The 23,419-nt window shown below is 42.4% G+C and overlaps 1 protein-coding gene across 2 annotated transcripts in view; it reads right to left on the reverse strand.

Annotated features, from left to right (window-relative positions):
- The window catches only part of stox2a (storkhead box 2a), a 142,218-nt gene that overhangs the window by 5,532 nt on the left and 113,267 nt on the right, over nucleotides 1–23,419 (reverse strand). For both annotated transcript variants that reach the window (XM_060926593.1, XM_060926594.1), the window contains exon 3: nucleotides 4,147–6,688. In XM_060926593.1, coding sequence (XP_060782576.1) covers nucleotides 4,147–6,688 — 2,542 coding nt within the window. The remainder of the gene's footprint in view (nucleotides 1–4,146; nucleotides 6,689–23,419) is intronic.

Below are 23,419 nucleotides of genomic sequence, written 5' to 3' on the forward strand. Positions count from 1 at the left end.
AACATTCCGGACGAGATAGCGAGACCAGCGGGGTCTCCGTGGATTGTTATCGGGTCTGGCAGGCGAAGGAGGCGGCGTCGGGAGAGGAAGCAAAAGCGAGGCTGCAGGCAGAGCTGGCCTGTTGACTAAGCTCAGAAAACAGCCACTCAAACCTCCACTGCCAAGCCTCTACCTCTCCAATGTCAGATCCATGGTAAACAAGATGGACGATTTGGAATTACAGCTGGAATTACCTTATTCTATTCTATTCTATAATTGGGGTTGTCAGTGCTATACTAGATACTACTGATATATCTAGTATCAGTACTAGTAATACTTAAGTGACTTACCCGTCCAATGAGGATTGTTATTTTCTTGTTTACAAGATGCCACATCTGAGGGCGGCTGACAAATCCTGAATTTCTGTGTCCAGAGATTTATAAGCACGCAGTGCTTCACCACTGAACAGCGAGGGAAAGTTAATGAGGTAATTATACACGTCTGGGTATTCCACTGGCAGTTCAATATCCACTGACACGGTCGTGAAAACTACGTCTGGTAATCGATAAGGGTCACTAATCTGTAGGTCGTTTATTTTAGACATATATCTAATTATCTGTTCATTAGAAAAATGAGCCGTGTAGTCCATCGGTTGAAATTGATCCATTTTGTACACGAGTGCAGCAGTATTCAGCGGTGTTTTTTACCGACAAGATGGCGGCTGTTTACATTCCGGTCACGTGACTGCAAGATCTCTATAGAACGGCTGGAACACACCTACTAACCTCGAAGCTGACAAGCTACAGTAGCTATGCAGGCTAGCAAACAAGCTACTGGCTAAACTAAAAGAAGTCACTCAAGAAGATACAGACCATAACCTCGACGGCCAGTTTACAAAAAAAAAGAAAAATCTCTAGGTGTGTAACTGTCCGATAACATATTTGATCAAGGAGTGTCATCTTTTCAATCTTAATTCTTGTTAATAAAAATCTTAATAATTTTTAATAAAAACATTAGTGATAATATTTCCCCTGATAGCTTAGATAACTAGCATTAGTTTGGTTAATAGCTAGCTTGTTAGCGATATAGCTAGCTAGGAGTGGCTGTGATTGATAGCAGCTACTGTTAGATGGTCAGTCTATGATGGTCACATATTACAGTGTATTTGATATGAAACAATTGACCAAACCCGCGATTTAGTTCAGAGATGCGTTTCTGGGTGAATGATTGACTGTTGCTATGCGAATCTTCATACTGAATGGATATTATTTTTACATCAAAGTCCAAAATGTAATTTTTTTTAGTCGCTCAAGCTGTCAAATTGTCAGTCTGAGCCAAATTTATTGAAGGGGAGGGAGACCCCAATAAACTTCTTCAGCAGCGACTACATCAAAAATACTGAAAGGTAAGTACAAGCTAATAAAGCAAATTAAAGTAACGTACAGATGTAGTAGTGTGTAAAAGTTGTGTTTGAATGGAAAAGCTCTGAGATGAAAACAGGCAAGGCTCCATTCGAGGAACTGCAGATTTTAGCACTTCTGCATTGGCTTCACTTTTTAGGACCAGAGCTTGCCACTTGGTTACATCAAATCGCGCCAGTATTTGTAAAAACCAAACACACTCTGGTGATTGCAAACAATGAAAACTCTGAAGAAGAAAAAAAGATTCACTATGACAACAAGTTCAAGGCGACTTGGTGGTCGGATCATCCAGCATCAAAGCATTGGGATAAGAAGCAGCATTTTGTGAAGTACATTAGTCCGATTTCCCAATCAGTTTTCTTCAAATATGGCACTCAGAATGTAGCAGAATGCACCATTTTACACCGTTTTTTTCCCCCAAAAATATCTGCCCCCTGGACCCCCCTAGAAGTGCATAACTGCATCACGCAATCTGATCTACCACTTTTCATTCTCTGGGGGTTGGCAAGTATGACGTTACATGTGAATGGGTGTGCTAAAAAGTAGCAGCATAATGGTTTTATTCAATAAGCCTGTCACAGAGAAGCTAAACCACACATTCAAAAAATAAATCAGTTTTCATCAATTCTTATTATTGCATTAAACAGTGTCAAAATAAAGTTGCCTGTGCTAGGCTAACCACTTTGCTTAGCAGCTACAACAACTTAGCAGCTACAACAAAAACTAGCATGACTATTGACCATGCACTCTGGCTAAACCCCTACATTAGGAACTGAATACTAAATGTCTAATTTTCACTTAATATTCAGAATGCTAGTCAGCACTTTTTTAGACATAGCCTGGCCATTCTCAGAAAATGTGACGAGTAATGGTAAAGACATTTAAAAAATTTTTTGTATACATTAATTTTAGTTACAATCTCTGTAAATATATTTAATTAAAAAAAGCATATTTCATGAATTCACAAAGCAAGAGAGATCATTATTATGGAAAAAAATAACGCCCAGTTGTTGTCTTTACTGTTACTCTATAGAGTAATGGTAAAGACAACACTAGGTAATGGTAAAGACATCTCATGGAATTTTTGGGTCACTGAGTGCAGAAAAAAACAACAACACCAAATTACGAATTTATTATCCCATCCTAACTTGTTACTTGGCTAACTAAACTTTTTCAACATGCAGCATCATTATCATTTGGGACTAATGGCAAAAACAGTTAATTTCCCTGACATCTAAAACTTTCATATTTACCTGTGGTCGGTTTCCCAAAAGCCTCTTAACACTAAGAGCATCTAAACTAGGAGAGATGCTCTTAGTTAAGATGCTCTTAACTCCTTAAGATGCACCTTCAGCAGCATTACCATCATTAAATGATAATGCTGCTTGCTCTACCATTTAATGATGATCTTTGTGCTTTTGGGAAACTTGGCACTGATCAGTATCCTGGATTCCAACATTCATGCACCAGTGATTTTTTTTTAAAATGGCTGCTCAACATCCTGGTCCTTCCTCATGTAGCTGTACTGCCCCCTATCGTCAAAACCCTGAGTTACAGCATGATTTTATCATTTGGGTAACGGTAAAGACATGAAGAAAATACACATTCTTGCGCATATCATCCTCATTTAGACACATGGCAGTAATGATATTTTGGTATATTCAAGCTAAATAAAATTTTTGCAAACGCAAACAAATTATCTCAATCTTTTTTTACTGATCTATTAAATTCTTTCTTAAAATAAATGTATAATAAAGGGCCAGGATTAATGGTTTTAGAGAAAAAATAAACTTCGTGTTTAAAACTGAATTTGTCACATTTTCTGAGAATGGCCCAGCTATGAGGAGACCTGCTGCATGAATCACCATTTATGTTAAAAGAAACAACCCCACCCCACACACAAAAGTGCTTTATACCATACTAAATATTACAGTATCAAAATAGTACACCTCATACTAAGCAAGTGGTCTTAGCTAGCTAAGCTTCAGCAGCTACAACAAAGTTTTCCGAATTATGGCAAATGACCACTGTTTGTGGCTACATCACTAGTTATTTCCATAGAAGGTAGTGTTTAGCATGGCACTAAAGCTCACCATAATATCGATTTTGAGCTGTGAAAAAAAATTCTGTGGCTAATAACTTAGCTAGCTAGTTAATATGAATTGCTACTACTAGTATCTACCACTGTGTGGTATTTCAGGCAAGCTCTTCTTGAAAACAAGAGTAATTAGATGTAACACTTCCAAAATATACAATTTTATTTGTAACCTTCAAATTGGGTTTTATTATTTCATGGCAGTCGATGTAAGTTCAGTGTTTAATGGACAAACTAGGTACCAAGTATCGAAGTTAGCTCAGTGGTGGATTTGCTAGTTACCAAGTCACTTAGGTAACACAACACCTAGTTGCCTGTACCTAGCTAAATGGAAGTAGGGTCCACAAACACAACATTGTGTGCTTCCTACCATGGTCAAGTTCTCTTCGACTGAAAAATCCACTTTCCAATGGACCGCACGTGGATATTTAAGTGAGGCAGTGAATCTTTTGAATCGAGGTGGGAAGCTGACATGGCTGAGTTAATAAACAATCATCACAAAGATAATCCTGAAAAATTTTGCCACCAATCTGAGATTCTCCAATAGTTCTACATCCTACGTATGAATGGTAAGGTTACACCTGGCAAGTCACCTTGAATTACTACTTGTACCTCCAAAATATCAGAGATTACTGAAAGCCTCAGACTTACCGTGGTGAGTTGAATCCACTGTCTACGGTCACACTGCTGCTGTCCATACTGTCCAGGCGTGCCGAGTGCGCTGACTTCTGGCTGTTGGTGTTCTCATTCTCCTTGGGGCTCAGAAGAGTCAGGTTATTCTCAAACTTCCTCTGTAGATCGCGCTCTTTCTCTCGTTCCAGCAGCCACTGCATAGTCCCACCCCCAACCCCACCCCCAACACTGACTCCACCCCCACCACCACTTTCTCCTCCCCCGGTCCTAACTTTTCCCTCTGGTGGAGCCGTCTCTTTATGAGAGGCTTCCTCCACCTCCTCGTCGTCATCATCCGACACATTGTAGTAGTCAAAGGCGGCCTCTGATGTAGATGGGATTCCCTGTTCCGGACCTGAAGGTGCTGGGCCGGATGCAGGTGAAGGGCCAGAGTTAGGTGGAGGCTGGGGTTCTAGAGTATCAAGCACCTCAGATGATTTCATGTGTGGCGTCTTTCGCAATGTGCCTGATTTGGAGTAGCCAGTCTCAACGTAACTCATTGTCAGGATGCTGTGTGGCGGTTTGAACAAAGTGTCCTTGCTGAAAATCTCTTTCCGCTTATCCACCATCACACCACTGCCACCTCCACCTCCTCCCCCAGGGTCAGCATTGTGTTGCTGATGCTGTATTAAACGTCCACTAGAATTGGGCTCTGGAGTCTGGCTTGGCGTGGGTTTACCAGATCCGCTGTGTCCCTTGGAGGCGGACGCATCCTCTTTGTACTCCATGGGATGAGGGGAAGTGAGGTGCGGCGTCTGCCGATCAGCTGGCGATCCCTTGCAGATTCCGTCTGATGGCGTTAAAGTGTCATGGTCAGATTTGCCCAGTGGTAACGGGGCTGTTAGGATTGTTTCATTCGACGTATTGCACTGGAAGTAGTCATCTGCCAGAGGCTTGGGCGACAAGGCTTTCATGTCGCTATAGGCTGGCAGGCTGTCCCTGCTCTTGTTTCGCTCCAAAGGAGTGTCCAGGCTCATCTTGCCCATATCAGGAACAGATATCTCGGAGCTGAACTTAGCAGCTGAAAACATAATGCGTGAGTAGTGGGACGATTTTTGTGAAGAGGCCCTTAGCGTCCCATCATCGGTGTAGTAGCGGCTTCGGTGGTCCGGACTGCGATCATAGTCTTCAGGGGGGCCTAACAGGGAACTTCCACCTCCCAGTGGACCTTTGGAGTTGTCCATCGATCGTGATCTTTCCTTGGCTTTATCTGTCCGTTCATTCCGAGATTTGCGGTCCTGTGTGTGGCTGTGACTCCGATGTACTCTGGAATGGGAAGTCCCCCGTGAAGGCTCTGGGAATGGCATTTCTGTCCGCCTTTTTGCTAGCTCCCCTGATACGTCCCATTCAGGGGTAACTGGGAAATACGATTCAGCAATGTTAGGGTTGCTGTGGACGAGGTAGGCAGCACCACTCCTACGCTCTACTGTATACATCCCCTCCCTGGGTGAGCGCACCAGTGATTGACTGAAGAATCTGTAATCCCTATCCAATCCAACTGCTGCAAGGTCAAGATTGGAGCCCTCAGATGGATCTCCACGAGAGGCACGAGTCTTACTATGCGAGCGTGATTTTCCATGTGGGACACGACGGTGACCTCGGCTGCGACGGCTTCGGGCACTGTGCTGAGCGGATGAATTTGCCTTACAGCGCTGGGCACGTTCCTCCTCTAGGCGCTTCATCACTGCTGTATGACGTGCCACATTTTCCACTGTCAGGTCTGGATTGATGCGCCGGATGATCTCCATCTCCACCTCGCGGGGGATGGAAACAGAAGATGGAGTGTCCTCATCCCTCAGAGGCCATTCCTCTGGTGGGAACTGTGCAGAAAAGGTTGCCAGCTGCTTTGTTTTGTCTTTCCTGAAGCTCAGGCGAAAAAGCTTCAACCCAAACTTTTTTGATTGCCTTTCGCTGCTGCCCCCAGTACTCCCTTCCTTCTTCTTGGTCAAAGTGTCCGTCTTATATGTAAAGGAAGGATTGGTCCTGCTCTTATCTGGATCTGATGGGTGTTGTGTGGTTGCCGGAGGAGGTGGGGGCTGTGGATATGAGGGAGGATCTCCTTTAGGTTCTTTCGGTGACTTCCTTTGAAGTGTGGTGTGATTGCTAGGCACCTCGTCACGGTAGGAGTTGTAAGAATCGCAGTGGTTTTTGTGGTTTAGCCTTTCACGCACACAGCCCGATGTGGAAGGGGTGATTGTGCCAGACTGCGGTGATGTACACTGCTGTTGCTGCTGTTGTTGTTGTTGCTGCTGCTGCTGTTGTTGTTGCTGCTGCTGCTGTTGTTGTTGCTGTTGTTGTTGTTGTTGCTGCTGCTGTTGTTGCTGCTGCTGCTGTTGTTGTTGTTGCTGCTGCCGATCGTCCAAGTGGTACCATTTGCTGTTGGTGCGAATGAGGGAAGGAGTGATGAAATAAGTTTGAGGTGTGACAATGAAGTAGCCCTCAGGTGTGGGGTAGATCTTCCGCTCTCTAACCAGCATGTTGAGTGTGTGACGCAGGATCTCCGGACTTGGTGTGGGTACACCTGATGGGAAAAGAGAAAAAACATAAGTAAGTATTCTGCTCTAACACTCGGCACTAGTTATTACTCATTAGTTACTGCTACTGGGGGCAGCCATGGCCTGAAGGTTAGAAAAGCAGCCTTGGGCCCAAGGAGTCACCTGTTTGATTCCTGGGACCAGCAGGAAAAATGTGAGGGGAGCTGAGTGAATAATCAGCACTTTCCCCTCCCTCTGTTTCATGGCTGAAGTGCACTTGAGCAAGGCACCTTGAGCTTTAGAGTTTTAGATAGTGCCCTTGGCAAATATCCTTGAGTTTTAGATGTTCTCCTTGTGTCCGTGTGGGTTTCCTCCCAGTTCTCTGGTTTCTTCCCCCTCCCAAAAACATGCCAGACAGTGCATTGCCTATGCTAAATTGTCTCTATATGTGAATGACTGGCATCCCATCCAGGGTTTATTCCTGCCTCACAGCCAGTCTTCCCAGGATAGGCTCCACCTGACCAAGATGTCCCTGACCAAGATTACTGACCAGGATTGGTTACTGAAGAAGAAATCAACAAATGAAAGAATTAAGTTATTTCAGTGTTCATTGTAAGCTATATTTCTAGCAATAACTGAGTTTCTGAAACATAACATAAAATATATTTTTTAAAGTATTTCTGTGTGTTTGTTGAGGCTAGCATTATAGACTGCAGGTTTGGTGTTGCCATAGGTAAGTAGGATTAACTAGGACTAGGCGTAATTAAACAACAACCACTGAAAGGCAATCAGAGGAAATAGTGTGCTTGCTGAAATGCAAAGCCACCACTTTATCCACCAATCAAGACAGCCTTGGCATTACCTTATCTTTATCACTGGGCCCTTAAGCCATTCAGTCTGATAATAGTTCTAAAATAGTTCAGCATTTATGATGGTTCATTTTTTAACATTTCAATTACCTTAAGATGTAAAAGCATGAATGGACCAATTAGGTGACACTGTGTATTAAAACTGATGTACATGTCTTTGCCGCTATAACATTGAATGGCATGTTGCTATATGCCGCTATGAATGCCGCTATAACATTGAATGGCAAATGTCCAAGAATTCAAGGGACAAGCATACAAAACAGAATACAAAACTAGGGATGTGTCATTACTGTTATTGGTAAGAGACAGCCATCCATCATCCGTAACTGCTTATCCTGTGCAGGGTCGCAGGCAAGCTGGAGCCTATCCCAGCTGACTATGGGTGAGAGGCGGGGTACACCCTGGACAAGTCACCAGATCATCGCAGGGCTGACACACAGAGACAAACAACCATTCACACTCACACCTACGGTCAATTTAGAGTCACCAGTTAACCTAACCTGCATGTCTTTGGACTGTGGGGGAAACCGGAGCACCCAGAGGAAACCCACGCGGACACGGGGAGAACATGCAAACTCCACACAGAAAGCCCCCCCCGTTGGCCACTGGGCTTGAACCCAGAACCTTCCTGCTGTGAGGTGATAGTGCTAACCACTACACCAGCGTGCCACCTGGTAAGAGATGTCTCATTTATTCATACTCATATTTATAAAAAGTTCTGGTGCTAATAGCCGATATAATACGACATTCTGTGATGAAGCCTGATGTACGCTGTCAAGCTAATGAAAATACAATGCAAAATGACAGCAGCCTGGACATATTTCATGATTAATAATCAAAGTAAAGCAGATCACGAGCAGGAACTGCAGTATCTTCCTACAATAACTGCTGAAAAAGTAAATGCTGGCTAAAACAGAAAGGTGTCAGCATGAACTTTTTTAGCAGTTTGTGCTACAGGAGCTCTTCTGTGGGATTGGACCATACAGGCTAGCCTTCATGCCCCATGTGAATCAATGAGCTTTCGACACCCATGACCCTGTCACCAGTTCACCGGTTGTCCTTCAGATCCTTGGACCACTTTTGGTAGGTGCTAACCACTGCAGACCGGGAACACCCCACAAGATGTGCCATTGTGGAGATGCTCACACCCAGTCAGCTCACCATCACAATTTGTCAAAATCACTCAAATGCTTACGCTTGCACATTTTTCCTGCTTCCAACACATCAACTTCAACAACTGACTGTTCTCTTGCTGCCGAATAGATCCCACCCCTCGACAGGTGCCACTGTAATGAGTCAATCAATGTTATTGACTTCTTCACCTGTCAGTGGGTTTAATGTTATGGCTGATCAGTTGATATGCAATTTTGAGTTTAAATGCTATTTAAATACAAGCCTTGTGCTCTGTTAGAAATATAATTTATTATTAACAGAGATTAATTTTCCAAAGAAACACCTGTGGACACACTTTCCAACAGGACGGTCCTGACAAATGAAAAGCGGCTTCTGAGGCTCCTTTCCGTCAGGATTGCTAAAATTAGTAATCACTGAAGGAAAAGAAGATCAGGGACTATCATGTGAACATTATATTTTGAACATTGCATACATGTCAACCTTTGGTCAATCAAACCTGTATAACCAACCTCCAAAATCCGTATTTCCCTTATAAAATCCGTATAAGATGCAAATTAAAATAATTTACCTAAAATTTGAATGATAATTAACAATGATATATCCCAGTTACTTTTTATTCAATATTAATAACAATAAACCTTCAGAATGAATACAAAGCTCCAACGTTTGACAAAAACACAAAGTGTTATCAGCGTAGTTATGAAGGAAATACTTCGTTGTTTGGAGACAGGTTTCACCGAGCGGCTATTATGCGTGAGACTTCATATTAGCCACAAAGTCAGGAAAATCTGTTCGTAAAATTACGTTATAATGACCAAATACAATGAAAAATATTTTTCCAGTCTCACCTGTGAAAGGTAATCCCATGTGATCTTGTTTGGACGGTAAACCTGTTGGTACAGTCAAACGCAGCACATGAATGAGGCATCTTTATCTCCACTTTGCCACATCCAATATGGCGGCGAGGATGACGTATGATTCTACGCAGAAGGCGGCGTCTATGTTTATATGTCTATGACTTCACGGTTGGCGGGATTCTCGCAATGCGGTGTGCGCATGATTAAAGTGGAACGAAGTCTCGCTACCACAAGATAACGCGCGATTTCATGAGACTCTTTACTGGCTGTCTGTGGTGTACAGTACGTTTGTAAATGTTATGCGCTCTTTTATCATCGTGGGAATTGATTATAGCTCTAAATAAATATTGAAGTTTTTTTAAAGAATCCGTATAACTTTATTTATACGCCCGTATACTACGTTCATTGAATCAAATCCGTATAAAATACGGACATTCCGTATAGGTTGACATGTATGACATTGTTCCACGACGCAGCAGAAAAAAACCTGGAGACTTGAAGTATTTTAGACGCGTGACTGTTACATAGCAGAAGTGTGTATATACAGGGTACACAATGTCCTCACTTTTCTCTAGTCCTTTTATTACCTCAATCAGGTTTAACACACACACACACACACACACACACACACACACTGAATCAAGCAGGATAAAGCAGAACATAAGCTATAACTGGTCAGGGTTAAGTGTTGCCCACGATTACATCATACCTTGGCAGTTGCCATAACAACATGACGCAACTATGGATACGCCGCTTGTTTTTTTTACCCGCCTCCGACGTTGGGAAGAGGAAACACGGCGCTAATTTCAGTCAACTTTGAATGCTGTGCTCTCTGATTGGTCATGGCCTCTGACAGTAACGATTCTACTCTCACTGCTAATTTGGCAAAGCTTGAATTGCATGTTTACTCTTGCATTAATCTAGGTTTATATTATTTATACAGCAAATGGTATGATTTTGTTATTTTATTCAGCAGTTTATTTTCTCTTCAGGTCGTATTCAGAGTTAAGCGTATGTAGTGAGGATTTAAAGCAACAATAGGTACCTTAAAAAATCAAAATTATCAAAATTATTTTGATGGAACACTCATTTGTAATAAGGAGAAGGGCTCGTCTTACATTCTGAGTCTTTCATTCCGTCCAAGTCTTTCGCTCCTGGTTCGCCAGTTATAGCACGATGTCGCTCTGGTGGCGCGTCCCTGAGACCTTTTACGAGAACAGTGCAACACTTTACAGCACCACAGGCAGCTTCCAAAATAAAACAGTAAAGCAGTTTTGCATATAAATAAGCTATCTCAATATTCTCAGTACGGACATCATGGCAGTTGAGGTGAAGACGATGCAGTTGGAGAAAGCCAGGACGAGAAAAAGGACGAGAGTGACCGAGTAAGAGTAAATCTTGGACTGGACTTTACTCGTTGGCGAGAGCTAAGAGATATAAAAGTCTGCAAGACAGACAGCAAGCTGAGCTTCTTTCTGCTGAATTCGTATGTTCATGCCTTGCTACAGTGGTGCTTGAAAGTTTGTGAACCCTTTAGAATTTTCTATATTTCTGCATAAATATGACCAAAAACATCATCAGATTTTCACACAAGATCTAAAAGTAGATAAAGAGAACCCAGTTAAACAAATGAGACAAAAATATTATACTTGGTCATTTATTTATTGAGGAAAATGATCCAATATTACAGATCTGTGAGTGGCAAAAGTATGTGAACCTTTGCTTTCAGTATCTGGTGTGACCCCCTTGTGCAGCAATAACTGCAACTAAACGTTTGCGGTAACTGTTGATCAGTCCTGCACACCGGCTTGGAGGAATTTTAGCCCGTTCCTCCGTACAGAACAGCTTCAACTCTGGGATGTTGGTGGGTTTCCTCACATGAACTGCTCGCTTCAGGTCCTTCCACAACATTTCCATTGGATTAAGGTCAGGACTTTGACTTGGCCATTCCAAACATTCACTTTATTCTTCTTTAACCATTCTTTGGTAGAATGACTTGTGTGCTTAGGGTCGTTGTCTTGCTGCATGACCCACCTTCTCTTGAGATTCAGTTCATGGACAGATGTCCTGACATTTTCCTTTAGAATTCGCTGGTATAATTCAGAATTCATTGTTCCATCAATGATGGCAAGCCGTCCTGGCCCAGATGCAGCAAAACAGGCCCAAACCATGATACTACCACCACCATGTTTCACAGATGGGATAAGGTTCTTATGCTGGAATGCAGTGTTTTCCTTTCTCCAAACATAACGCTTCTCATTTAAACCTGAAAGTTCTATTTTGGTCTCATCCGTCCACAAAACATTTTTCCAGTAGCCTTCTGGCTTGTCCACATGATCTTTAGCAAACTGTAGACGAGCAGCAATGTTGTTTTTGGAGAGCAGCGGCTTTCTCCTTGCAACCCTGCCATGCACACCATCGTTGTTCAGTGTTCTCCTGATGGTGGACTCATGAACATTAACATTAGCCAATGTGAGAGAGGCCTTCAGTTGCTTAGAAGTTACCCTGGGGTCCTTTGTGACCTCACTGACTATTACACACCTTGCTCTTGGAGTGATCTTTGTTGGTCGACCACTCCTGGGGAGGGTAACAATGGTCTTGAATTTCCTCCATTTGTACACAATCTGTCTGACTGTGGATTGGTGGAGTCCAAACTCTTTAGAGATGGTTTTGTAACCTTTTCCAGCCTGATGAGTATCAACAACGCTTTTTCTGAGGTCCTCAGAAATCTCCTTTGTTCGTGCCATGATACACTTCCACAAACATGTGTTGTGAAGATCAGACTTTGATAGATCCCTGTTCTTTAAATAAAACAGGGTGCCCACTCACACCTGATTGTCATCCCATTGATTGAAAACACCTGACTCTAATTTCACCTTCAAATTAACTGCTAATCCTAGACGTTCACATACTTTTGCCACTCACAGATATGTAATATTGGATCATTTTCTTCAATAAATAAATGACCAAGTATAATATTTTTGTCTCATTTGTTTAACTGGGTTCTCTTTATCTACTTTTAGGACTTGTGTGAAAATCTGATGATGTTTTAGGTCATATTATGCAGAAATATAGACAATTCTAAAGGGTTCACAAACTTTCAAGCACCACTGTATGTGTCATGTTGTTGCATTTGCTTGATTTGGATCTTAGCAAAGTTGTCAACTTGCTAGCTTTTGATCATTAGCCAAGTCATCGCTAGCTACATCTCGAGGTGAAAACTTGCTGGATAACACTCGGACATCAGGACTGGGACTAAGTGCTCTTGTGTTGTTTGCTGCCTTGCTTTGTTGGCAAGCTTTCCACCCACATCTGAGCTGCATGTTTACTTCAAGACATTTAACATTTATTCCACAAAATCGAGTCGTACATGAGCTGATAGCCAATGAGGCGCATAGCACCGAGTTGTCTAGAATCCATGTATGACGAGATTGAGTGGAATAACTGTTTTATTCTATCCACATTCACTGGATTTTGAGAAACGGAGCATTTTTATTTTTTGCAAATTCGATAAATAAAAACTTTATACAAAACGTCCGACGAAATCATTTCCGCTTGGAATGTAAACAAACCGGCGCAATGTCAGGAGCAATTTGTGAAAAATGCGATAATAATAATTCTTGAAAAATAAAAAAAGATACCATCAAATACTTTTATTCCATATTTTGTTGATTTTTTTTTTGTATTTTGGGGGGGTTTTCTTCTTCTTCTTTAGGATTTTTTGGTGGTTGGTAAACCAACTTAAAGGTGCATTACCGCCACTGACTGGGCTGGAGTGTGGAACAGGAGATGTTGCGGGGGAAAACAAACAACTATCTTATTTCAGTTATTTCTGTTTCTTTTAAACACTTCATAACAATTTTTGGGGTTTTGTTTTCAAGTAGAGTTTTTCTTATGTCCTCGGTTGGTTCAGCAACACGCTCTGACAGTTGTTTTTTTCTACTCATGGTATATGAGCTGATAGGTTTGTAGTAGAGTAGCCAATCAGAGCGTGCGATTGCTCATATCCAGTGAATATGGATAGAATGAAAGTAGTGATCTGTCTCACGGCTAACAGTAAAACAATAACAATCGGACAGCAGAGTTGCATCCCTGCCAGTGTTATTTATGAAAGATTGCGATGTAGGCTGTCGCCTTCTCAGTGTTCTCCCTGTCTCACAGAAATTTGTAGTCATCTAACTACAGATCTAACATCTAATGTCATCTAACCTCAGTCCCGTCTCAGGCTAGCATGCAAATAAATAAATTAATTTCACATCAAAACATTTGTTCAGTCTGTCAATCACACGTCAAATAAACCTTAAAAGCTGGCAACTTTGCAAACCAGTCTCAACTAGCTCATGATAAATTACACCGCTGAATGTATATTATGGGCGGCAAGGTGGTGTAGTGGTTAGCGCTGTCGCCTCACAGCAAGAAGGTCCGGGTTCGAGCCCCAGGGCCGGCGAGGGCCTTTCTGTGCGGAGTTTGCATGTTCTCCCCGTGTCCGCGTGGGTTTCCTCTGGGTGCTCCGGTTTCCCCCACAGTCCAAAGACATGCAGGTTAGGTTAACTGGTGACTCTAAATTGACCGTAGGTGTGAATGTGAGTGTGAATGGTTGTCTGTGTCTATGTGTCAGCCCTGTGATGACCTGGCGACTTGTCCAGGGTGTACCCCGCCTTTCGCCCGTAGTCAGCTGGGATAGGATCCAGCTCGCCTGCGACCCTGTAGAACAGGATAAAGCGGCTAGAGATGATGAGATGAGATGAGAATGTATATTATGTGCAATATGTCAATTACACACAAACTCCACATTAAAACACTTAGCAAACAGTGTATGGCACCAGTCAAAAGTTTGGACGCGCTTACTCATTCATAGTAACTTTTGACTGGCAATGTATATGGCCTGAAAATGCAAACATGGTATTTCAACAAATCTAAAACTTTCTGGGGGGGGGGGGGGGGGGGGTTATGTTCGTATTCATCTCTGATGTCACAAGAAATAAAACTATGCATCATATTTGTGTAAAATCCTGTAATTTGTCAGTCTTGTCATTACACTGTCAGTCAACATAGTTCTTTGGCTTCTGCCATTTCGTATCATTCAGCTTGTAAACAAGAGCGTGTGCACAGCTGTCCAGGAGGAGAGGTCAAAGTGTGATCTGTATTTACTGCAGTGGTGTAAAAGTGAATTACACTCCACAACTGTAGAGGGAGCCTGACAGAAAAAAAAGGTAATTCTCACATTATGGGGCTTTAATACTGACACTGAGCACATCAGTATTCAGAACTCTGGACTTTTCAGAAGTTATGTGAGAGTTACACATGTGGAGCGGAGTTTGGGGGAAAAAGAGGCATGTCTCTGTTAATAGCAATGGCAGCCCATTTTCTAAAGTACAGTGGTGCTTGAAAGTTTGTGAACCCTTTAGAATTTTCTATATTTCTGCATAAATATGACCTAAAACATCATCAGATTTTCACACAAGTCCTAAAAGTAGATAAAGAGAACCCAGTTAAACAAATGAGACAAAAATATTATACTTGGTCATTTATTTATTGAGGAAAATGATCCAATATTACATATCTGTGAGTGGCAAAAGTATGTGAACCTCTAGGATTAGCAGTTAATTTGAAGGTGAAATTAGAGTCAGGTGTTTTCAGTCAATGGGATGACAATCAGGTGTGAGTGGGCACCCTGTTTTATTTAAAGAACAGGGATCTATCAAAGTCTGATCTTCACAACACATGTTTGTGGAAGTGTATCATGGCACGAACAAAGGAGATTTCTGAGGACCTCAGAGAAACCGTTGTTGATGCTCATCAGGCTGGAAAAGGTTACAAAACCATCTCTAAAGAGTTTGGACTCCACCAATCCACAGTCAGACAGATTGTGTACAAATGGAGGAAATTCAAGACCATTGTAACCCTCCCCAGGAGTGGTCGACCAACAAAGATCACTCCAAGAGCAAGGTGTGTAATAGTCAGTGAGGTCACAAAGGACCCCAGGGTAACTTCTAAGCAACTGAAGGCCTCTCTCACATTGGCTAATGTTAATGTTCATGAGTCCACCATCAGGAGAACACTGAACAACAATGGTGTGCATGGCAGGGTTGCAAGGAGAAAGCCACTGCTCTCCAAAAAGAACATTGCTACTCATCTGCAGTTTGCTAAAGATCACGTGGACAAGCCAGAAGGCTATTGGAAAAATGTTTTGTGGACGGATGAGACCAAAACAGAATGTTTTGGTTTAAATTTGTGTTATGTTTGGAGAAAGGAAAACACTGCATTCCAGCATAAGAACCTTATCCCATCTGTGAAACATGGTGGTGGTAGTATCATGGTTTGGGCCTGTTTTGCTGCATCTGGGCCAGGACGGCTTGCCATCATTGATGGAACAATGAATTCTGAATTATACCAGCGAATTCTAAAGGAAAATGTCAGGACATCTGTCCATGAACTGAATCTCAAGAGAAGGTGGGTCATGCAGCAAGACACTGACCCTAAGCACACAAGTCGTTCTACCAAGGAATGGTTAAAGAAGAATAAAGTTAATGTTTTGGAATGGCCAAGTCAAAGTCCTGACCTTAATTCAATGGAAATGTTGTGGAAGGACCTGAAGCGAGCAGTTCATGTGAGGAAACCCACCAGCATCCCAGAGTTGAAGCTGTTCTGTACGGAGGAACGGGCTAAAATTCCTCCAAGCCGGTGTGCAGGACTGATCAACAGTTACCGCAAATGTTTAGTTGCAGTTATTGCTGCACAAGGGGGTCACATCAGATACTGAAAGCAAAGGGTCACATACTTTTGCCACTCACAGATATGTAATATTGGATCATTTTCCTCAATAAATAAATGACCAAGTATAATATTTTTGTCTCATTTGTTTAACTGGGTTCTCTTTATCTACTTTTAGAACTTGTGTGAAAATCTGATGATGTTTTAGGTCATATTTATGCAGAAATATAGAAAATTCTAAAGGGTTCACAAACTTTCAGGCACCACTATAAAGAGCAGTTAGTAAGGTGAGGATAGATATAAGTTACTGTTATATACAGCTGGGATGTTGGTTAGCACGCTGTACACAGCTAGCTGCTCATCAATCAACTGCATGTGCAAGTGGAATTCTGAGATCTGGGCAAAAACATGAGTATCTAAGTGAGGAAAGGAGAGCAGTTGGGTGTCACCAGCATAGCAATGGTATGAAACCCCATGTAGGGATATGACCTTACTGAGAAAGCAGGTATAGAAGGACAAAAGAAGATTTAGCTCTGAGTCCTATGGGACACCAGTGGAGACTTTGCATGGGGCACATGTGGATTAATTCCACGTCACCTGAATTGATGGTTCTTCCAGGTAAGAAACAAACCACCATCATGCTCGGCCACTGATTCCCAGCTCCCTAATAATGGATGGGAGAGTTTTGTGATTGATCATGTCAAATGCTGCTGAGAGGTCAAGGGTTCACAAACTTTCAAGCACCACTGTAGTTGTCATAGTGTTGTGTAATGAATCAAATTAAAGCGTGTGAAGATCTGAATTGAAAACTTGTTTAATTTTGTAAATATGTCTAAAAAGAACCAAAGTTATGAACATTTGAAAATCCGGTGTTTTATAAAATTTCCATTTCAGTCCGTTGCCCCGGTTACAAACCAATGAGTGCCAGAATTTATTGGGTATGTTCACTTTACATTGTGGACACAGAGCATGACTAATGATGGTGGTGCTCGAATGCGCTGTGTATAAGAGGGTCAAACTTTTGTTCATTCTCTTCAAAACAGTATCACAGATATTTATACAGCTTCTCATTTTCTCTCCATGAAAAAAAATTCAGAAAACCATTGATTATTTTTTTAAGGAAGGATACAAAATTTTCCTCAATGAGCCGATCTTTCGCGGGCATAAGACAGCAACGTGTTCAGCCGATCTTATTGGAAAATCAAGTCAACATGAGGGATTTGACCACTGGGGGGAATCATGAGTTTCAAGCTGATTGAACCAACAGCGAGCGAGCTGGAAACAACAACAAAACACACGGACCAGTGACAAATATCACTAAAAAAACCAAGATGGCGGTGCCTGTGAGTTTGGTGTATTGCATCACACAACGTTAAAAAATGCTTAAAGTAAAAGCTCATCACAACACCGCACAAAATTAACAATATATTCCGTAAATATGTTATTTATTCGGGTGGCACGGTGGTGTAGTGGTTAGCGCTGTCGCCTCACAGCAAGAAGGTCCGGGTTCGAGCCCCGTGGCCGGCGAGGGCCTTTCTGTGCAGAGTTTGCATGTTCTCCCCGTGACCGCATGGGTTTCCTCCGGGTGCTCCGGTTTCCCCCACAGTCCAAAGACATGCAGGTTAGGTTAACTGGTGACTCTAAATTGACCGTAGGTGTGAATGTGAGTGTGAATGGTTGTCTGTGTCTATGTGTCAGCCCTGTGATGACCTGGCGACTTGTCCAGGGTGTACCCCGCCTTTCGCCCGTAGTCAGCTGGGATAGGCTCCAGCTCGCCTGCGACCCTGTAGAACAGGATAAAGCGGCTACAGATAATGAGATGAGGTGAATGTTATTTATTCTTGAATCGACACTAGTTTTATGTAAACACTTTTAAACATCTAAAGACCAAACGAAAACATGCTGTTCTCCCGTACAGACGTACAGGAGGTTCATCATAGCCTGGCTAACGCGACTTCAAAGCTCTCCGAGCATTTGGTCTGGCCAAGCTATTAAGCCAAACCGTTTCCCAGAGCCCGTGGTTGACCCGCCTCCCTGAAATGCCTCAGTTTGCTACTGGTCGAAGCCAGAAAAGGCTGTGACGAAGCTTAAACCAATCACATCACTCTTTCCTCTGACGTATGTGACGCAACGGGGCTAACTGGTAGATTAAACTCTTACCGAAGCCGGTCGGGAGCAAGGCGAAAACGTCCTTCCTTTCAATAAATACCTCCAGGGCTGCTCTTTGCTCCGTTTTCAATGAGAACTTCCCGTTGAATGCTTTCAGTACAGCATCTACCACTGTGTTAAAGGCTTGCCGCTGCTCCATGTTCGTGATGTGAATGAAGCGCTTCCGGCATAGATTCTGTAAACAATCTATGGCTTCCGGTCGCAGTTCTACTATGTCACTGCCTTGAACACGCCTCTACCCAGGGCCGTTGGAGATGCTCAAAGTTGATTGGTTCCCGATTTTTCGGGAGCTTGGAAATGCTGTAGATAGCCTGCCTGGCCAGACTAAGCTCGGAACAGGCCCTCGTGTTGTGTCACGCTTAGGATGGGTGGGCCCAGGCTAGGTTCATCAGGGCGTGATGCGTAACAACCCATGATCTTGTGTGATATCAGCTTGAATGAGGAGGAGTATTATGTCCAGCGCCACTGTCTGACAGTTTGATGTAACTACAATAAGTAATATGACAGTTGATGCCACATTGACATTAAACTGATATTAGTATTATTTTGTTAATGTGCTAAATCAAGGCTGAATTAAAAGAGAGATACATTGTGATTTAGTATCTCATACCTACATTATGTTATGCACACAATTAACAGTGCCGGATCAAGTGCTTTTCTACAAGCTGCTGAATGATGAGTGTGGAAGCCATTTTGTTAAATTAAACCCAATTTGCAGTGATTAATGTGATCATTACAACTCTGACTGTTCATACAGCAATATACTGATGATATCCTGGACTCCTGTTAGAGTTATTTTAAAGCTCGCATTCATCTTCTGAGTCGTATTTCAATTCAATTTTACTTATAGAGCACTTTGAAGAACGGATATTGTCACAAAGCAGCTTCACAGAAACCCGGATCTGTAAATATTTTAAATTTTCATGATAGTTAGTTCATTTGGCCGTAGTTCAGGCTGGATGAGCTTATGCAATCATGCATCGTCCCTCTGTTGTCATCATTGTCCATCCACAGTTTATAAAAATCGCCACTCCTCCTACAGGATTGATCGGATTTCGATCAAACTCACAAAGTTCCCCAGGTTGGTGTGTATAAAAGTTGTCAAGACAGTGGCGTCACCTGTCATATTTACAATTTTATGGGAATCTGAATTTTTAGGTGACTCATCACATTAAATGCTACTCTTTGTAAACTGTTGGGACGTTTTCACTGAAACTCACCCAGAAGACTCTAAAGACATATTCCAACAAGAATTGTTCACCAAGTGGCGCCACCTACCATGGATGAGGATACAGAGGAGTCACATGTCTGAGGGGTCCTCAGACATAGAGTGTTTTAGTAAACTGGGATGTATGGGTGCTGTCAGTCCCCACTCGCTTGCTCACTCGAGTTTGTTGACGGTGTAGTGGCTGCTGCTTTATGTCCCGGGGCCCCTCATGCCTGTGTTACCTTCTGGCTCTCCCCTTTTAGTTATGCTGTCATAGTTAGTTGCCGGAGTCCCTGCTTGTACTCAATGCAATATGTATACTGTTCCTACTTATTCAGGTGACATTGGGCATACCTAACAACCTGTGTTTTCTCTCTCTCTCCCCCTCCCCCCCAAAAAAAATCTGTCCCTCTGGGTTACATGTCAATCCTGGGATTGAGATGCTGAACCTCTTCTGCTCCTCGGACCTGCCTGATCCATCCTGGTGCCCTGTGTCTGGTTGGAGTCTCATCGCATCGCTCCTGTAGAGGACGGCCCCATGTGGACAGTTGAAAGTCACACCTGGAGGACGCTCTGGACTCTTACAGTAATGCTTTTATGGCTGAGGACTACAGTTGACTTGCTAACTTTAGGACTGCAGTTGTCATGAACAGTTTTGCACTCAAGTTTCCGTCAATGAAGAGTTTATAACATCAACGAAACTGTCTTTATGTTAAAACTGTTAATGTTATAGTCATGCTGTCTGTTGTTGCCCAAATGAGGATGGGTTCCCTTTTGAGTCTGGTTCCTCTCGAGGTTTCTTCCTCATGTCGTCTGAGGTTTTTCCTCACCACCGTCGCCACAGGCTTGCTCATTGGGGATAGATTAGGGATAAAATTAGCTCATGTTTTAAGTCATTCAAATTCTGTAAAGCTGCTTTGCGACAATGTTTTTTGTTAAAAGCGCGATACAAATAAACTTGACTTGGCTTGACTTGACGTGCAATTTCACGAAAATGGCTACTCCTCCGAAAGGACTGATTGGATTTCAAACTCACACACAGCAACATAATCGAAACTGGATGCTCTGAAAATGAATTTAAGCAGCTGCGTAAAATTATTTTGAATATGTAGAACTTTCACCATGTTAATACTGATGATATACAGTAACTCTTAGAGTGAAGCGAGAGAGTGATTCTGAATATGGCCCATCACGCCTAATGGACACGACACCAGCATTAAATCCCAAACTCGCTCACGTTAGCGCTCGTGTTACATGTTCATCTCATATAGCAATAATCACACCACACGATGAAGCACACGTGAGACTCTTCTCTAGCTGTTAAGAATGTGTGTATTGTCAGCAGAGCTGAGTCTAATCGGATATCGACGATGTAGTAGTGATGTAGCTGTCACACACGGTTTCTCGCTTCCTCAGCTCCAGTTAAAAGTTCACCTAAAGGCTTCAGGACGTTCCTCAGGAGTGACTTTCACTCCAACCACTGGCTCTTCTGATCAATATTTAATGGTATTTTTCCAAGTTCAATTAATCCACCGTGTTTTGAGGAGAGACTGTAAATCTGGAAAAAGTAGAGAAACGTTTATAACGTCGAGCTTGGGTGCTGGATTTGGGGGATTTTCGCTATTTAGCTTGTTAAAATTCACAAATAAATAAACAGGTCATTGTTCAAGTGCACAAAGTATTGAAACTTTTGGCACCTAACTTTTTTAGGTCTGCTTCCATCATACCTTCAAGTGTACGTTTGTCAAAAAAGTGTGGGCAGTTACAATCTTCTTTCGCAGGATCTGTTCTTACTTTTTGTTCCAGAGGTCTGTACTGAATTGGAGGGAAAAAAGGCATTTAAGTTTTTTGCACCCTCTGCCTGGAACCAATTACAAACTGACCTAAAACTTCAGGAGTTGGTCTCATTACACATATTTAAAGTGATTTTAAATGATTTGCAGACAGAAACATCCAGCTATAGATGTTTTGCCTGACTTTTTGGTATACTATTTTTTGAATGAACTTTTGTTGATTGCTTTTAAATTATCTCTTCATTCATAAATAAATGACCAAGTACGGTATAATATCTCATCTCATCTCATTATCTGTAGCCGCTTTATCCTGTTCTACAGGGTCGCAGGCAAGCTGGAGCCTATCCCAGCTGACTACGGGCGAAAGGCGGGGTTCACCCTGGACAAGTCGCCAGGTCATCACAGGGCTGACACATAGACACAGACAACCATTCACATTCACACCTACGCTCAATTTAGAGTCACCAGTTAACCTAACCTGCATGTCTTTGGACTGTGGGGGAAACCGGAGCACCCGGAGGAAACCCACGCGGACACGGGGAGAACATGCAAACTCCGCACAGAAAGGCCCTCGCCGGCCACGGGGCTCGAACCCGGACCTTCTTGCTGTGAGGCGACAGCACTAACCACTACACCACCGGGCCGCCAAAGTATAATATTTTTGTCTCATTTGTTTAACTGGGTTCTCTTTATCCAATTTTTAGGACTTGTGTGAAAATCTGATGTTGTTTTAGGTCATATTAATGCAGAAATAGAGAAAATTCTAAAGGGTTCACAAACTTTCAAGCACCGCTGTAATGTTGTGTGTACTGTATGGATGGGTGTTTTGGCTCTGTGCTTTGTTAACTGTGCTGCTGCCTGTCTTGGCCAGGACGTTCTTGTAAAAGAGATTTTTAATCTCACTGAGTCTTTCCTGATGAAATAAAGGTTAAATAAATAAATAAATAAATAAACAAACTGGAGTGGAGTGGAGTGGAGTGTTCCCATCAGCACCAGGTCAAACAAAGCTCCAGTGTGTTTTTTAGCTTCTGCTCAAGATCAGCATCAAAAACAAACAAAGACGGTCATTAAAACCAGATTTAAAAGTAAGATTCATTTCTGAAATGAACATAAATACAGTGTGTGCTGTGTGTTGTTAATTTATTTTTTTAATCTTGACACCAAGCGTAAATCATGTTCCATCCATAATATTTCACTGTAATATGCCATTCTTCAGGGCGGCACGGTGGTGTAGTGGTTAGCGCTGTCGCCTCACAGCAAGAAGGTCCGGGTTCGAGCCCCGTGGCCGGCGAGGGCCTTTCTGTGTGGAGTTTGCATGTTCTCCCCGTGTCCGCGTGGGTTTCCTCCGGGTGCTCCGGTTTCCCCCACAGTCCAAAGACATGCAGGTTAGGTTAACTGGTGACTCTAAATTGAGCGTAGGTGTGAATGTGAGTGTGAATGGTTGTCTGTGTCTATGTGTCAGCCCTGTGATGACCTGGCGACTTGTCCAGGGTGTACCCCGCCTTTCACCCGTAGTCAGCTGGGATAGGCTCCAGCTCGCCTGCGACCCTGTAGAAGGATAAAGCGGCTACAGATAACGAGATGAGATGAGATGAGATGCCATTCTTCATGCAATACGTCACTGATTTGTATGGATTGTGAAAAATTGGTTAATATCATTATTTTCACTGCTTATGCACACAAAAACAAGAAGAGATCTAAAGGCTAGAAAAAAGAAGTGATTATATTTTAATGCATGTTTACAGAAAAACACGGTCTCTTTGATCTTTTAACTTAAGCAATGTTTTTTGCTGAAGTTTTTATTTCTTGACCTTCGCATATTCTTAATTTAGAGTGGAACAGGATAATCAGGTGTAAAAATAAGATTTGGGAGGAACTCTGATCATTGTAATTGTAATTTTTTTTTTAATGGCATTTTTGGTTAATATAATTTTTCTCAAAATCCAGGTACAAAAAAAAAAAACAGAAAATGTTTAAAGAAAAGAAAGAAAGGTCTATTTTAGTGCAAATGTATTAAAAAATGCCACAGCTAATC

Source organism: Neoarius graeffei, chromosome 7, assembly GCF_027579695.1.
Source record: "Neoarius graeffei isolate fNeoGra1 chromosome 7, fNeoGra1.pri, whole genome shotgun sequence".
Lineage (NCBI taxonomy): Eukaryota > Metazoa > Chordata > Actinopteri > Siluriformes > Ariidae > Neoarius > Neoarius graeffei.